The sequence below is a fragment of the Macrobrachium rosenbergii genome, chromosome 41, assembly GCF_040412425.1.
Source record: "Macrobrachium rosenbergii isolate ZJJX-2024 chromosome 41, ASM4041242v1, whole genome shotgun sequence".
In the NCBI taxonomy this organism is placed as follows: domain Eukaryota; kingdom Metazoa; phylum Arthropoda; class Malacostraca; order Decapoda; family Palaemonidae; genus Macrobrachium; species Macrobrachium rosenbergii.
The window spans coordinates 36,440,154-36,457,653 of record NC_089781.1 but is presented as its reverse complement, the minus strand read 5'-3'; the positions used below and the strand labels follow the sequence as shown (position 1 = coordinate 36,457,653).

The 17,500-nt window shown below is 41.7% G+C and overlaps 2 protein-coding genes across 2 annotated transcripts in view; both read right to left on the bottom strand.

Annotated features, from left to right (window-relative positions):
* Nucleotides 1–3,400, bottom strand: part of LOC136826471 (probable peptidoglycan muropeptide transporter SLC46) — a 12,025-nt gene extending 8,625 nt beyond the window's left edge. The window contains exons 1-2 of the mRNA XM_067083677.1: nt 2,279–3,400; nt 524–619 (exon numbers count right to left, since the gene is read on the bottom strand). Of these exons, the coding sequence (XP_066939778.1) occupies nt 524–619; nt 2,279–3,218 (1,036 nt within the window). The 5' untranslated portion in view covers nt 3,219–3,400. The remainder of the gene's footprint in view (nt 1–523; nt 620–2,278) is intronic.
* An 8,724-nt stretch (nt 3,401–12,124) lies between these two features.
* On the bottom strand, nt 12,125–15,120 carry LOC136827087 (uncharacterized). The gene is made up of 5 exons (XM_067084841.1): nt 14,505–15,120; nt 13,981–14,417; nt 13,093–13,730; nt 12,618–12,895; nt 12,125–12,492 (listed from the first exon to the last, which is right to left on the bottom strand). The coding sequence occupies exons 1-5, from the start codon at nt 15,118–15,120 to the stop codon at nt 12,125–12,127; spliced, it is 2,337 nt and encodes a 778-aa protein (XP_066940942.1).
* Nucleotides 15,121–17,500: the final 2,380 nt, after the last annotated feature.

The following is a 17,500-nucleotide window of genomic DNA, read 5'->3' as shown; positions in this document are numbered from 1 at the left end:
TATAAAAAAAAACTGAATCTAGTTCATTCCGTACTAATTGTTACTATAGTTTCTCTTCTTGCTCAGAGACTGAAGCTAATGTCAAAAGTCTTTACAAACAAAATACTTCCTCTTCCCCCCAACGAATTATCATCCAGCTGTCCGAATCATTAAGAAGTTTTTTCCCGCAGCTTTTGTTAAGTATTTTCCTTGCGTATTTTTGTGACGTTAATTTCTGTATTAACGTTGCAGCTCTGTTAGTGAAAAACACTGACCTCTCTCTCTCTCTACCTGTCAACTCTTTCGTCAACGGAGTTTTGTAGGGAAATGCAACCAATTTCACTGATGTTTGTGTCTTGCTTGTAGGTTCCCATTGCTCTTAGTTATAAAATCTTAGACAAGCAATCTCTAGGAATCAGCATTTCAAACATCTGGTTCAATGAAGACAAAATGCACAATCACTTCTATACGCATAAAATGTCCCTATTCATTGAATATCAGTACTATTAGCGGAATTACTCCTAAAAAGATTCTTATACTTCACCTGTGCTTGTCATGAGATTCTTGTAGGTGACCCAGAGGCTGTAGTCAGACGCTTCCCATCCGAGGACATGGCGCGTGAAGGCGAAGACATACGGAGCTGCCGAAGGAAAGGAATGTGAATCGTAATGCAATTCCTCTTTTGGTCGATTCTATAAAACAGGTTTCTGAACAAAACACAAAATACTCTTTGATACCTTTACACTCCCATGTTTATGTCATTTTACATAGCTGTACATACATTGGTTGAGTGATATTGTAATATTCTGTAATGCTACCACAAAACTTTTATCATGATTATGTGCATGTGTTTTGTAAAGTGTACCACTACGAAGACATTCATAAAATAAAAATCGACCAGTTTCCATTCCTTTCTTTTAATTTTTAGACCCAATTATTGTCTTAGAGTGTTTAGAAAAATAAAACGTAAATAAAGTTCATATCGATGTCAAAAAATAGCAGTCTTTAATGAACTAATTTTTGTTAAATTCTTTTCCACTGGTTTTGTTTGTAGATCATCATTCAACTCAAAAATATACAACAATAATAGGTTGTTATTCCCCGGTCAACGAGGCATTCTAAGATTCTTACATATGTGTGTATATATATATATATATATATATATATATATATATATATATATATATATATATATATATATATATATATGTAAGAATCTTAGAATGCTTAGAATGCCTCATTGACTGGGGAATAACAACCTATTATTGTTGTATATTTTGAGTTGAGTAATATATATATATATATATATATATATATATATATATATATATATATATATATATATATATATATATATATATATATATATATATATATATAATATATCTGCTGGTCTAGCGAAGATTGTAATAAGACAATATCGACAATATCAAAATAAGTGAAAGTGTTTCCCTTATAAAGACAGTTACAAAGTGTAACCAACTGTAACCAAAGGTCCAGTCACTCCCCGCGCAAATCTCCACTCCGAAAATTAATGCAGTTTAAAAATTAAACAAAACAATTTAACGGCAGAGAAGCTCCACAATCATCGATTTTCTTGAAGAAAGAATATTATTGCGTCAAACATAGAAGCTGGAGACGAATTTTACGACCGAAATCAAGAAGATACGCAGTTTCACTCAGCGAGAGAGAGAGAGAGAGAAATTTTACGCAGCAGCCGACGTAGAAAAACGCGCGCGCGCGCGAGAGAGAGAGAGAGAGAGAGAGAGAGAGAGAGAGAGAGGGGCTCCAGCAACACAAACGCAAGAAGTTACACGTTTTTCTGGCGTCTCCATCCCAGTAAGGCAGACAGGAAAATCGTACTCCCACGGAAGACGCCCAGATTCGAAGACGGCAAAGATAAGTCCTTGAATATCCTTACATAAATACTCACACATACGATTTAATTTATTTTACTAAAGCTGACATGATGTGAATACTTCTGTTTGACATTTTCAAAACACAAAAGACTCGTACTTTGAGAGCTATTAGATTCTCAAATTCTCCGGGAACAAATTTCCTTGTTTGCTAATTAGTACTAATCAATTACTAAGCTGCAAAATGAAACAAAATTGAACAGTTTACCTTGAAAATTGTCGGAGATGTGTCTGTGAACAAATAAAGGTATCAACATTTTCACGCTTACCGCTCGAGTCACTGCCACTGCCCACATGCAGACCTGATTGCTTTTAAGAGTATTAAGCGGAAGGGTTAAATAAGAAAGTCATTGTCGTGCTTTTCTATCTCAGCTGATACTCACATCTAGTGAATCGTTTAAGAAGACAGGTGGAGATAAGTATCAAAATTAAACCCCGAGTGTTTCCCTCGCGTTTTCTGAACGTTGACCTAAAGCTGTCAAGGATCCGCTGGAGGCTGAAGAAGTCCTTTATCATGACTGCAAAGTCGACCTCATTAGTGCAACCGGTATCCTTCAGCGCCCGTGTCTCGATGCCATAAACAGCCGCCACACTGTCATTCATCACTGATACGGCATTTTGACAACCAGTCTCGGTTTTCGATTTTTTGGCGAAGGGTCCATGACTTTCGGGGAGAAATACGATGATGTAGAGCACGGCCATCAAGGAACAGGTCAAGGAGGTCGCAAAGAGAGGCAGGTAACCTCCAGCGCTGTAAATAAACGTTGCCATTAAGGTTCCTGCGGGACCACCAATGAACCAAATGCTATTGGCCAAACCAACTCTTGACGTGCGTTCCTTTTCCGAAGACACATCACCGATGTAAGAGTTCGCTGCATTGAGGAAGCACACATTACCGCCTCCTAACGTATCTATAAATGTCAGTAAAAGGAAAATTTCCACTGGCCATGACGGTGCGAAAGATGCCAAGAGATATCCTCCTGCATGGAGCAGGTGACCAATTTGCACCGCTGCTAGGGGCACTTTCCTGCCGTACTTATCACTCCAGGCTCCCATGAACAAGATGAAGAAGAGCGGCAGGACTGCTCCGATGATGCCGTTATAGAGGGCAAAGACGCTGTATTTCTGTTGCACCGCCACGCTGGCATTTTGGTGTGCCTTCAGGTTTAGACAAATCTCCTCTGAATATTTAGCGTTCACTTGGCATACGCGATCCATCTGGAGGCTTTCGATGTACACTTGCATGGCGGAGAAAGCCAAACTGTCCAGCAACATCACTGGCTCAACAGTGACTGAGGAGATGATCTTTTTTAATATCCTCATTGATAGGTTTTATAAATAAAGCTAAACTTTGAACCTAAGTGATTTATAAACTGGACTCACTAATCATATACAAGATTATCGTTCTAAATTTTCAGTATAGGTACAATGTTTCATCGAAGGCTATAAAAGCACTGCATGTTATCCATAGAGTGGATTTACGCGGACTGCGCCTGAATGGGAGATTACGTCTGCACCGGAGGCCAGATCGAATGTAAAGTCGGACCGGCACTTCGTGGGCGGATATGTGTTAGAGCCATCCGGGTGAGCAGATTTTAGTGACGTCAGATTACACACAAATTCTTCCCCGGCAGTTTAAACGGCAGTAAAAACCCGATCGGGGGAAAAATAAATGCTGGCTGGGCGGAATCGCATTTCTATTCTCACCAACCACCTTCAAGGTTACACCTCTATCTTACGCATCCCGGCGCACGTAAATGTGGCCTCACGTAGCAAATGTTTTCTTTGTTTTATTATTGCTGTTGTTTGTCACCTTCATCTTCAGTGCAACAAACTACTGTTTACTGTGGTGGTTACAGGAACTTCTTTACTTATATCTGGAGTAAAGAAAAGATTTTCAGGAACTTATCACTTAGACTGGGGGTACGTTTTTCATTTGTTTACCTCCGATGTACTTGACCTCCACTCTCGTAGTTCTTGTTTGCTAGAAAGCTTAAAAAAAGAAGCCAAACAATCTGTTTCCATTTTCACAGTAAAGGATGCGTTCATCTTGTTGTTGTTGTTATTGTTATTATTAATGTTGTTATTTTTGCCAAAAAATTTTAAACAACACCTTGGTTACTGCGTAAGCAAACTTATCCCTAAAGAATGTGTCTTCTCTTTCTTTCGACAACGCAGCAAAAACCTGTTCTTAATTCTCCTTGTTGCTGGGGATCGAGTTAGGTTTCTACTTTGCCTTTATAAGTCAATAACAACACGTTAGTTGGGGATGTCATTTCAAGATCGTCGCTCATAATCGGGTAAAATAATGTTAAAAACATATATTTTCTACCTTAAAAGCTCTCATCATTCTTTTCCTCACGAGCATAACACACAAAACCGGATGTCAAATTCTATTTCTGCCTTCTCATTCTTTTCGGCCTCACGATAAAACCCATCCAAAGGTTATTGATCGTTGTCCTTGTCTTGTCGCAAAGAATTTCCTTCATTCATATCATTTTCACCGTCCTTATCAGTAGCAGTACCAAAAGTAGTGCACTGGACAAACCTACATAGAAGGCCCATTTTCAGCACATCGAACACCCCACCCATGTTACACGCAGTGACATTCATCTCTATCTTTCACACATTCTTACTTCCTGAAAGCTGAGGCCCCTCCTTTTCAGCACCTCTTCCATCTTACCTGTCCAGCACTTTCTAGATTAAATTTTCTCTCTTCCCCTTCTTTCCACTACTACCGAATCGTGCATTTTCTTTTACGAAGCCTATCATCCTCTCTTCTTTCCTTACGACCGACCCATCTGAAAACACTGATGCATCGTGTCAAAAGAACTAATCTTTTTACCACTCCTCTGTGCCCCTACATTTGTCATCCTTATCTCAGCGCCTTCACCCTTTCCCTTTCATGCACAGTCATCATCCAAAGTGCACTTCCATGAAAGAGAGTTGGCTCAACACTACTCTCACATATTGCTTGACTTCCACATAGAAACCCAAGGAAAGCCCTATCTAGTCTTTTACACATACTGCAATCAACCATTATAATTATTACAAAATGCCTACATGAACTAAACACTTCTATTCTTCCGTCATTCATATCAGCATTCATTGCACCATTTTCATGGTTTCCTTTCTTCCTTATAACCTTACATTTGCTCGTATGGCAGTTTCTAACCGTTATTCTCTATTAGTACTATTAGTTGCAAATGGTAAATATTCTATAACCCCTTCGTGATTCATTAGTTTATCATACAACTCTTAGCTCATATCGAGCGTCTTTTCTCTAGCTTTTCATACCACTCTTCCCAGAAAGATGCAATACCAACTCGGAGACATAACAACGATCTCTCAAAACCACTTTTACACTAAACCAGGTATTCTCCTGCTGTAGATTCTAACACCTGTTCGCTTCTTCCCTAAAAACTTTTAATTACGATCAACAATTCAGTTTCTATACTATTGTCGTACATCATCAAACCTCTTTCACATTATCTCCCTATAAATTCTATCACATACAGTTTTTGCCTTTATTTTCAAACTTCTCACATAAATCAATACAAACACTTGATCCACACATCCTCTTCCTTGCTAGACCTACACTGGTTTTCCTCATCAATCGCTCTGTCATTTGCCATACTTTCAAATCAAAACCCTACCATACACTTCACATGGTATAATAAATAATGTTTTGCCCTTATAATTCTTACATTCGCCTTTGTCACCTTTATACAGTAGAACAATTATTCCTTCCATTCATTCCTTTGGGATATTTTTCTCATCAGACATACCTTACATATTAAACCACAGCATCACACATGTATTCCCATCAACTACTAGTGGCTGTCCATTCTTCTTCAACTTCTTAATGTTTTCCTCATGTCCTCAACAATCGCTTCTTCAGCATTTTTTGACTCGGCATAATCTTAATCCATTTTTTCGATAGCTTCTCTCTCTCTCTCTCTCTCTCTCTCTCTCTCTCTCTCTCTCTCTCTCTCTCTCTCTCTCTCTCTCTCTGCACTTATTTTTTTACGGAACTGTCTATTCTCAGTTAAGTTCTTGTGCACTATCTCCACTCGTGTTTATCTTTCTCACTTTTTTCTTTACTGTCTTATCCACCTACGGAATATTTTCAAGTTTTTTCTTCTGTTATTCAACCTCTAATAATCGTCATTGGCACGTGACCAAACCGCCTAGATATACGCTGATCTATCTTTCACTGTACTGACATCTGAACTGCATCTTTCATATTTGTTTGTTTCCTTCTCTTCCGATCATTTGTAATCCACACATAATAAAAATTTCCTCTTAAGACCTTAAGCTTATATATATATATATATATATATATATATATATATATATATATATATATATATATATATATATATATATATATATATATATATATATATATATATATATATATTTTTTTTTTTTTTTTTTTTTTTTTTTACAAAATTACATTTAACATTCGCACTTCACTTCCAGAAAAGAGACTTGGCTAGCAACCCCAACATTTCAACTTCAGCTTCCATACTTTGGTAAAGCCCTTCATTTACTGCTCTGTGACTCCTCTTATTCTTTATGTTTACTTCCAGATACCTATTCGAATCAGCCAACTCTAAACTTTCACTGCCCATAATGGCATTCATTTGTACTCATTTCTCCAACTTCTGGGTACTCCAGAAACTTTCTTTTTCCCTCAATCACGGCAGCCACTAACGTTCAGGTATACCTGCGCAGGTCTGCCTGCGCATTTGGCTTGTGCAGGCACACCTGAACGTTAATGTGGACAACCTGCACAATGTTTTCTGCCTGAGCAGGTGACCCGGAGCAAACAGTCTTACTCAGTCGATATGCCTGCATCGCAACATCAAAACGCCATGCGCAGGCGCGCCTGAACGTTAGCGCTGGGAGACCGCAGTGTTTCCACTTTAGAGTAAAAACCGTAATTTAAGGTAATAAGACCTTACTTGGGGTAAAGCATAGGGTAAAGAAAAAAAGTGGGAAATCTAGGGTAATCCGGGATCATCTATCACATTTTCTTCTCTTCTTACTCTTTTCACCTCCCAGCATTATGCTTTATTATTACTAGAAGATGCTTGCTATCGCTCGCATTTGCTAGTTCCCATATCCATACCATACCCATACCCATGCCCATACCCATATCTGTATCATACCCATGCCCATATCTGTACCATACCCATATCTGTATCTTACCCATACCTATACCATACCCATACCCATATCTGTACCATACCTACACCCATACCCATATCCGTACCATTCCCATACCCATATCTGTATCATACCCATACTCATACCATATCCACATATCTGCCCATACTTATACCCATACTTATACCCATACCTATACCCATACCCATATCCATTCCATATCCATACCCATATATGTACCATACCCATACCAATACCTATACCCATACCTATGTCCATTCCATAACCATACCTATATCTATACCATACCCATAACTATACCATATCCATACCAGTACCCATACCCATATCCTTACCATACCCATACCTATACCCATACCCATATCCATTCCATACCCATACCCATATCCATGCCATGCCATTCCCATACCTTCCGGTCATGTACAAACAAGTCACCATATCTTGGTGTAGTTGCAGGAGTAGCTGTTGATGAGTTTTGAATTAATGCTGATGCCACTGAGTAGTGCCCTCTGTTGTTCTAGAATTATCCGCTAAGTCCATTTCGAAACGCTGAAAATTTCTGGACAGTTATTAAAATATTATTCTTGAAAGACGTCTTCAGAACTCCAGGATCCTTTGAAACAGTCTTCAGTTCCTGAAGCATTCCTGGAGAAATGCCCATTGGATCGTAACGTCTCCTTAAATTCTTAAAGACTCCAGGATCCTGTGAAGCCGTCTTCAGTTCCTAAACGGAATGCAGGTGGTTCATAGTTACCACATGAGGTTAATTAAACACTTCATATATATAAAGTCTAAAGATCAAACAAGTTATATTTTGATTTGAAAAGTCTATACATTACTTTTATAATAAAAAAAAAATGATGTCCTTACAAATCTGTAAATATTTTGTTAATAGTATTCAATCTGAAGACATTTTATTTCATCATAAAACCGATACCCATGCCCATACTGATATCCATACCCATGTCCACGCTGATACCCATACCCATGTCTGTACCACACCCATACCTATACCCATACCTATACCGATACCCATACCCATATCCTTACCATACCCACATGTATACCCATACCCATATCCATTCCATACTCATACCCATATCCATACCTATACCCATACCCATACCCTTACCATACCATAACCATACCATTCCCATACCTTCCGGTCGTATACAAACATCATAAAACATGGAAAAGGGAAAAGGGAAGGGGCAGGGGGAGAGAAGAGGATGGGAAAGGGGAAGGGGAGCAGAGAAGGAAGGGGGAGGGGGGGATTATCGTTTTTCCATGAGGAAGTTGAGGTCCCAGGGAATGATGTCCTTACGAATCTATAAACATTTAAACATGGAAAAGGGAAAAGGGAAGGGGCAGGGGGAAGATGGAAAAGGAGGAGGGGAGGGGAGGAGGAATGGGGAGGGGGATTATGTTTTTCCATGAGGGAGTTGTGTCCCGGGGGGGGGGGCGTGTGTTTAGGGACAACCCTGCTTAAACTGGTTTTTGGAGGGGAGAGGGAAGTGGGAGGAATGGGGACACACACGCACGCAGAAACAAAGCCAAGGAAATAGGTTATTATTATTATTATTATTATTATTATTATTATTATTATTATTATTGCCGTTTCCTTTCTATTTTGATTTATACATCATCACGTTGTCTGCACAGTCCGCTCATACCATACAGTAGTCCCCCTAATTATGGCTAGACGGCAGACGCCGACACGTCCGTTACCCCCTCGTGCGGATCAATCGGCAGATGTGGCTGCATGACGTAAAACATGAGCAAAAGTGACCTTGAAAATTTTTAGTATCCAGTCAGTAGTTCAGTATGCGACTTGTTCCGTTTTTTCTTTTGTTTTTCAGATCGTTAAGTTAATTTCTTCCTTTAATGTTTCGTTTTTCTGACAATCGTGCAAATACTTTTTTAGTATCAACAATGATAGCTAAATTTCACAGTATTTCCTAGGTGCTTTCGTGTAATTTGAGAAGTCAGTAAGTATTCTCGCATGACTTTCTAAAAGCCGTCATTTTTATTATAGTACCAACTTTTTGGAATTATAAATCTACAATACTGTGTTTTTATTTTAATGAGAATCATCAGCAGAATTTCTATCTTTTCCAAATCTTTATTTGTATTTGTTGGCCAGAACAGCTAAAATAAAAGTGACTTTGTTACATAACTTGGCACCGTTAAGGCCTAGTATTATTACACAAAATATTAAGTATTTTGTTTACCACATTAACAAGACTTCTGTTAGTAATATATATATATATATATATATATATATATATATATATATATATATATATATATATATATATATATATATATATATATACGATGTTTCTTTAGAAAACTTAGGATAATCAAATTCAGCTAAAATTATCTCTGCATTGATTCCTTCATAACCTAGTGTTTTCCATGTCCTAGAGTCCTTATTACTGTTTCTGCCTTAAAAACTGTCAATTCATTCATAAGTACATAATCGCCAAAATAAATTTTGATCCTTTGTCTATTGTTTCTTCGGCTTTTGCTGTCTCCCTCTTCTCTGCACAGAATTCAGAAGACCAGAGATTGAGAACCCCTTCTAGAACCATCGAACAACCGCCAAGATCGACCATCGTGGATACCCAGCAATCAGCAAAATAAACAACCAATATGTCAAACGCCGCCACGGCTATCTCGGAGTATTGCCAATAGGCTAACAAGCGAATCTGTAGTTACATCAAACGAAAACAAGCTGTTTTGTCATTGTTTCTTTTTTTTCCCCCCCTCTCTCGGCGATGTATAAAAATTCCTTTGTTAATTAAGGCTGAAGAAGCCTACTGTTAAAATGGGGAACAACTTTCTTTGACAGATAAAAACTGAATATATTTGCTCTGTAAAGACGTCAGACGTCTCTTCATTTCTCATCAATCACGATCATGTATCGCATTTATCAAAACAGCAAGAATCTCACGTATATATCCATATGTAGAATTTCCTGGCCTTTTCGCCGGCATATGTTTTATCGTTGTATGTACTTTATGTCTCTTAATATTGCTATTTGTTTGCCTGTTAACAAGCACAAATTGCTCTCGCTCAGTGTGCGGGCCACGGCAATCGGAGGTCGGGCACTCCGTTTCCGTCCATACTCTGCTATGTATACCCGTGCCAGGTAAATAAATCAGTTAATATCCAGTTCTGTCTCTTTGGCCTCACAGCTCAAACAATTATTGATTTGCTTTACCTTAGATGGGACTATTGTCAGGTCAGTTTTAGAAAAATATATTTTAAGGACCCTGAACATCACCTGAATTACCTTCCTTACGAAGTACGTAAGTCATAAATTTATGATGTTGCTCTACGAAAAAGTCTCTTGAAAAATTGATTATTAATATATAATCAGAAAGAAGCTGGAAGTGTTCGATTGTTCCCACAAATGATTATATGCAAATCTAATAATTAAATATAAAAAGTTCTGCATTTACATGTGATTTAGATAATGTAACTAGGCAAACCCTGCACAGCACATGAAATATTGTACCGGAATTCAATTGCTTCCAGCAGGATTACACTCAGTTGCTTACCTTGCTTTATATGTAACATAAATGAGTAAAAAAAAAAAAAAGATTGCATCTAGGCACATACATGCGAATGAATACCCGCACACACACGCTCACACACACATGCACATATATAAATCTATATATATATATATATATATATATATATATATATATATATATATATATATATATATATATATATACATATATATTCTATTCCAGTTTCAGAAATGCATAGAAAATTAAGAGATATATGAATGTGAAAAAGTCCTTTAATGTTCTTTAGCAGATAAGACTTTTTCATTGTGTGTCTTAAATTCTTCCTGCAAGCTTTCACTCATCAGCAAATATACTTTTCTGCCTATGTCACCTGGAAATAATTTGTAGTTTTAAGTACTTGGAATTCCTTACTAAGGGCTCTTAGGGCTCTTCTACACGATACTTGGCCAAGTATGGTTTCGAAGCATGGTACTGAAGCTGTGCTCGGAAACTGTTTGTGTAGACAGAAGCGCTAAACCACCTACACTTCCTCGGCAGCTGCAAGTGAGCTGAATACTTGCGCGCTTCGATACCATACCTAGACACTGATCAGAAGCGTTCGCCAAAACCATACTGGCCCACGTATTGTGTATAAGATCCCTTACCGAGCTTACTACGCAAGCGAATAACACCCCACAATGAACAAGTTAAGGACTATTCAAGAGAGTGTCAGAGAATGGCCATCATCTTCAAGAAATAAGAGGAAACAAGAAGTGCTCTTGTGAGAGGGTGCGAAAGAAAGAGCAGGTGGACGAGTACTGCTAGTTTACTGAGAAAGCAGCCCACTTATAAAGCGGCATGCGGATGTCAGTACAAAGACACAAAGACATACAAGTGACCTGAGGTCAATTATTCACTGTGCAAAATAAGACAGATACATACAGATAACGTGACAAATAAAAATAGTAAATTAAACACAAAGATACCCTGACACATAAACAATATACAAGGGCAAAAATGGATAGGTAATGAATGTACAATTACATAGTGAAAATAGGGCTGATTACCCTGACCTAGGGTCAGGCGAAAAGGCACCGTAGAAAACTGGAGGTTCTTCACAGAAAACCCGTTTAGAGGGGACTTTACAACACTCGCCCCCCCCAGATGTAGGTAACGTTTGATCAAGGCAGGTATTTGCTGGGGCGGCGGAGAGAGCCGCGGCTCCTTGACATCATCTGGGGAGTGCGTTTGACTTTTGTGTGTTGCGTATGGGAGTGGTTGGTTGTTCTTCTGCCTGGGCCAGGGGCCTTCCGGGGGCACCCACGCGATTTTCTTGTGGGCGGGGTGGGCTGAGGGGGCTACATCTCCTACAGGGGCCACTGGGGAGTGCCACTAACGTCCTCCTCCATGATTGTGGTCTTGATGCGGTCTACCAACATCCAGCCGTCCTTCCCGTGGATGGCCACCCGAAATACCTTTCTGTTCCTTTCCAGCACGAGGAAAAACCTCCTATAGGGCCTGGTTAAGGGCAGGCAGACGGCGTCGTTCCTGATGAAGACGTGGGTGGCGGAGGACAGACCGGGAGGCATGAGGGGACATCCTGTCGGTATATGTCCGCTGGCAGGGGGCAAACTTTCTGTCCCTGTTGCGGAGCCTCTGTGTTGTTAGGTTGTCCCGGTCCTGCGTGATGAGTTCGTCCAGGACAATGAGGGACTCCCTGTAGACTTTTTTTGCTGCGGACAGGTCACTGTTGGCTCTGGGGGCGGTCCTCAACCCGAGGAGGACCCAGGGCAGCTGGTACTTCCAATTGTCGGCGGTGCAACGAGCTATGAGGGACGCATTCAGAGACCTGTGGAACCTTTCCACCAATCCGTTGGCTGCGGGGTTGTAGGCGGTGGTGCTGCTGTGGTGAGTGGTCCCCAGCAGGCGTGCCAGAGCGGTCCACAGCTCGGACAGGAAAGCTGGGCCCCTGTCCATAGTTATGTGGTCCGGGACACCGAACCGGCTATCCAGCTGGAGAGGAGGGCCTTGGTGCATGCACTGGCAGTGACTTCTTCCATGGGCGTTGCTTCGGGCCACCTGGTGGAGCAGTCGACGACTGTCAGAAGGCGTCTGGCTCCTCCTGATGGGGGAAGAGGACCCACGACGTCGACGTGGATGTGCCCGAACCGTCTTCCCGGCTGAGGAAAGTTGCCCACCCCAGACTCAGTGTGACGTCCTACTTTGCTGGTCTGGCACTGAATGCACTGCCTCGCCCAGTCTGTTGCGTCCTTCCGTATGCTGTGCCAAACGAACTTCTCTGCCAGCAGCTTGGCTGTTGCCCTGCCGGAGGGGTGGGACAGTCCGTGGATGATGTCAAAGACCAGGCGGGCACCAGTGGGCGCGGGTGGCCAGTGCTCACGTCGCTCAGCAGTGTTGGCCCCCAAGGGGCGAGGGGCACGTCCTTCCACTTCAGCGACGTGATGGCGGTGTGGTACGCTGGAATCTCTGGGTCGGTGGCCTGTTGCAAGGCGAGGTCCTTGTAGTCGATCCCGAGCTGCACCGCGTTAATTTCAACTCTCGAGAGGGCGTCCGCTACAGAGTTCTTCCTGCCAGGGAGGCATTTGATGGTGCAGGTGAACTCCGCGATGGCCGCAAGGTGCCGCTGCTGCCTGGAGGACCATGCATCCCCCAGCTTTGTGAAGGCGTGGTCCAGTGGCTGGTGGTCCGTCCAAATTGTGAAAGGTGTACCCTCCAGAAGGAACTTGAAGTGGCGTACCGCCTGGTACACCACAAAGAGTTCCCTGTCGAAGGTGCTGTAGCAGGACTTGGTGAGGCTGAGCTTCCTGCTGAAGAAAGCAATGGGCTGAGGGGCTCCGTTGACAACCTGCTCCAGGACAACCCCACAGTTGACCATCCCGAGGAATTCTCGTACGCCCTTGATGGAGGTAGGGGTGGGGAATCGGACGACGGCCTCAACCTTCGATGCAAGTGGGCGGACGCCTCCCGGGGATATCTCGTGGCCAAGGAAGTCGACTCTCTCGACACCAAAGGTGCACGTGTCGAACCTGACAATGAGGCCGCTGCAGGCGCTGCAGGACCTTCCGGATGTGCCGCAGGTGTTTTTTGTGGGGATCTGGAAAAAATTAGGATGTCATCGACGTAGCAGATGCAGAAGTTCAGGTCTCCCAGGATGCTGTCCATCAGTCTCTGGAAAGTCGCCTCTGCATTCCTCAGGCCGAAGGTGGAGAAGGCGAAGACATAGGACCCAAAGGGTGTGATGATGGCGGTTTTGGGGATGTCTTCTGGAGCTACTGGTACCTGAAAATAGGACTTTCCACGGGACCAAAACTTTGGTCCCGTGGAAAGAGGCCATGAGGTCTTGCATGTTTCGGAGGGGGTAGCGATCTGGTTCTGTAGTGAGGTTGAGCCGCCTGTAGTCGCCGCAGGGTCTCCAGGTGCCGTCCGGATCCTGCTCCATGTGAAGGGAAGAGGCCCATGGGCTGGGGGGCCTTTCTGCATATGCCCATACACTCCATTTCGGCAAAAGCATTCTTGGCCTCCTGAAGGCGCTGAGGGGGAAGCCTCCGGAACTTTGCGTGCGTCGGGGGTCCCCTCGTCTTGATGTGGTGGTAAATTCCGTGCTTGGCAGGGGCTCCGGGCACCTGACGAGGTTTGGGCCTGAACACCTCAGGGAATTCCTTCAGGAGGGAGGCATACTGGTGGGGAGCAACGGAACATACTGTGAGCACACTGGGGCCCGGTGCCAGGGGCAGGGACTGGCAGGACTCAGTGTCCAGCAGAAGTTTCCGGCAGACGTCAACTGCCGGTCCAAAGTGGGCCAGGAAGTCCGCACCCAGGAGTGGGGTCCTCACGTCCGCGATGATGAAGTTCCACTTGTATCTCCAGCCCAGGATGGAGACTGACAGGAGCTTGGTGCCATAGGAGAGGATGGGGGACCCGTTGGCGGCCATCAGGGAGGCAACCGGGTCCGTCAGGTGCTTGCAGTCCTCTCTGGAAGGCGGGAACATTGACCGCACGGCTCCCGTGTCGATCAGCATCATCCTGCCGGAGACTGTGTTGCTGACGTAGAACCCTACTGGTGCGGGGCTCCTGGGTGCTTCTGCTGCCATGTTGGCCTGTGAGGTGGCTGCCGCCTCCCCTGTTTTTTGGATGGCGAAAAGGCAGGGGGCTTCGCAATTTCGACCGTCCTTGCTGAACTTCCGATGGTAGTAGCAAAGCCCCAGCCTTTCTTTATTGTGGTGATAGGGTGGCCACCTCCTGGTGACGGTGTTGATCTCCTCTGCGTTGGGTTCCTCCGGCTGGAGGCAGTTGATGGGGTGTGCAGGCATGGATGCCTGTGTCGCCGCCCTTGTGGAGTCAGTTAGCTGCTGCGTCGTTCTGATAAGATCCTCGACCGGCAAGGTGTAGGGTTCCTTAATCTGACCCCGAACCTCCGGGAGGAGCTGCCGCAGAAGCATCTCCCTCGACAGGCTGATCTCCTTGTGCCTGCCGCTGCTGTCCATCTCAGGGAGGAGGAGGAGGTCCTGATGATTATTATCACTTTTGTACGTGATTCATTTATCACACATTACCACAGGTGATAAATGAATCACGTACAAAAGTGATAATAATCATCAATGGATACCACGCGCTCCTTCCGATCTTTCTGTGTTCTTTTCCCCATCTTGGAATATGCCATCAGAGAATTTGCCGACGCCCTCACTCAAGCTCATACCAACAAGGAACACCTGCGGTTTTTACGTGAATGTCGGGATGAACAAGTGATACCAAGATCGTTCATAACCAATTCCTTGCTGAAATTAGAAGACCAACCCTTCGGTGAAATACAACGTGCCATATTGGAAAAACATATCAACATCAAAACATTGGAAACCAAAAAGAATTTTGAAGATCTCACGAGAAAAAGACGACATTTTGAAGCCTCAATACCACCAGATTGGAGAGATTCCCTACGTGAATATTGTCATGTGAAGATGAGGAATCAAGTGTATCGGAAACTGAAAAGTAAACATGATAATAAAATGAAACTGTTGATTGAAAGAAGCCCTTGGACCAACAACGCCAATCATGAATGTGTCGTCAACTTATCAAACAAACAGCTGGATAGAAATGTAACTAGTGCCTTAGGCTACGGTTTAAACTTTGCTTTATCTCCTGGCGGAAGGAACAGTGTGGAAATAACTAAAGGACTGTGTAATTTGGAAAAATATAGTGATTTAACGAATGAAGAAGTGAACATGGTTAAGGGAGTGATTTATGGAAGTATGAAAAAATCAGACACCACATACGTCCCCAAAAGATTTGTGGTTGCTATTAATGAACTGAAAAAAGATAAAAATATACACATGACAAAAGCAGATAAATCAGGCGCCCTTGTAATTTTAAATAAAAGTGAATATATAGAAAAAATGCAAAACGTTTTAGGTGATGATAACACATATAAAGAATTAAATAAGAACCCGATAGACAATGTGAATAGTGGTTTCAATAAGAAAGTGAAAAGCCTGTTAAAAGGTAACGAAAGCCTTATAAAGAAGTTGTGTGGGACCTCTCCATCGCTACCATACATGTATGGTACAATAAAAACTCACAAAGTAAACTTTCCTGCCAGGCCAATTATCAGTTCAGTTGGTTCCGCATCATACAAGCTAGCGAAGTACTTAGTAGATATTCTCAACCCATTAGTAGGTACCATCTCAAATGCAAATATCAAGAATAATGTGGACCTGATAAATAAACTAAATAGTGTAGAGATTAATAGTGAATCCAGGCTTGTAAGTTTTGATGTTGTATCACTATTCACAAAGGTGCCAATAGATGATCTGATGGCGTTTTTATCTGAATTGTTAGAGAACACACAGCTGGATATCCCATTTTCTAAAAGTACTTTAATTGAACTGATTAAATTATGTGTAAAAGATTGTAAATTTGAATTTAATGGTAAATTTTACTCACAAAATTTTGGTATGGCAATGGGAAACCCTCTATCCCCAGTGTTAAGTAACTTATTTATGGAATTTTTTGAAAAGAAGATATTAAACAACATAATCCCACGTAATGTAACATGGTTTAGGTATGTTGACGACATAATTTGTGTATGGCCAGGGAACCAAGATGTAAAAAACTTTTTTGCTAAGTTAAATCAATTAGTACCATCAATTAAATTCACCATGGAAATGGAAAATGATGGATGCTTATCGTTTTTGGATGTCCTCATACGAAGAAATAGTGGTGGGTTTAAATATAGTGTGTATAGAAAACCCACTAATATTTCTTCCTATGTGCATTTCTATTCTGGACAAAGCAATAAGGTTAAAAAGTCAGTGTTTTCATCTATGTTTTTAAGAGCATTGCGGGTATGTAGCCCTGAATATATTGATGATGAAATAGATAAGATTAGGAATGCAGGCAAAAAATTTAAATATCCTGATAGTGTATTAAACAGTGCATTTGAAGCGGCAAAAAAGACTATGTATCAAAACCAGAAAGAACCTTACAACACAAAAAATTTGCTTGTTTTGCCTTATAATAATAATATGAAAGATATCCCTCATCTTCTTAAGAATTTTGGTGTTAATGTCGCATTTAAGAACAATACAACAATGAAAAATGTACTTATCAAGAACTCCCCAGACAATACTAAAGGGTGTGTATATAAAATTCCGTGTAAGTCTTGTGACAACTTTTATATTGGCCAAACCGGGAAAGCACTGGAAAAAAGAATTGAACAACATAAGAAATGTATGAGATATGCACAAGGGAACAGTGGTATATTTGTACATGTTAGTGAGAACAATCATGCTATCAACTGGGAAGGGGCAAAAAGAATTGTATATTCTAATAATGCACTGGAAAGGAACATCATTGAATCTAGCTTTATAA

What these genes read in the sequence shown, in the direction of transcription:
- LOC136827087 (XM_067084841.1), bottom strand. Translation starts at nt 15,120, where the DNA reads ATGGACAGCAGCGGCAGGCACAAGGAGATCAGCCTGTCGAGGGAGATG. An exon ending in CCTGTCAGTCTCCATCCTGG is followed by an intron (nt 14,418 to 14,504) that starts GCTGGAGATACA and finishes TTGGACCGGCAG; the next exon opens with TTGACGTCTGCCGGAAACTT. An exon ending in CGCTACCCCCTCCGAAACAT is followed by an intron (nt 13,731 to 13,980) that starts GCAAGACCTCAT and finishes AATTTTTTCCAG; the next exon opens with ATCCCCACAAAAAACACCTG.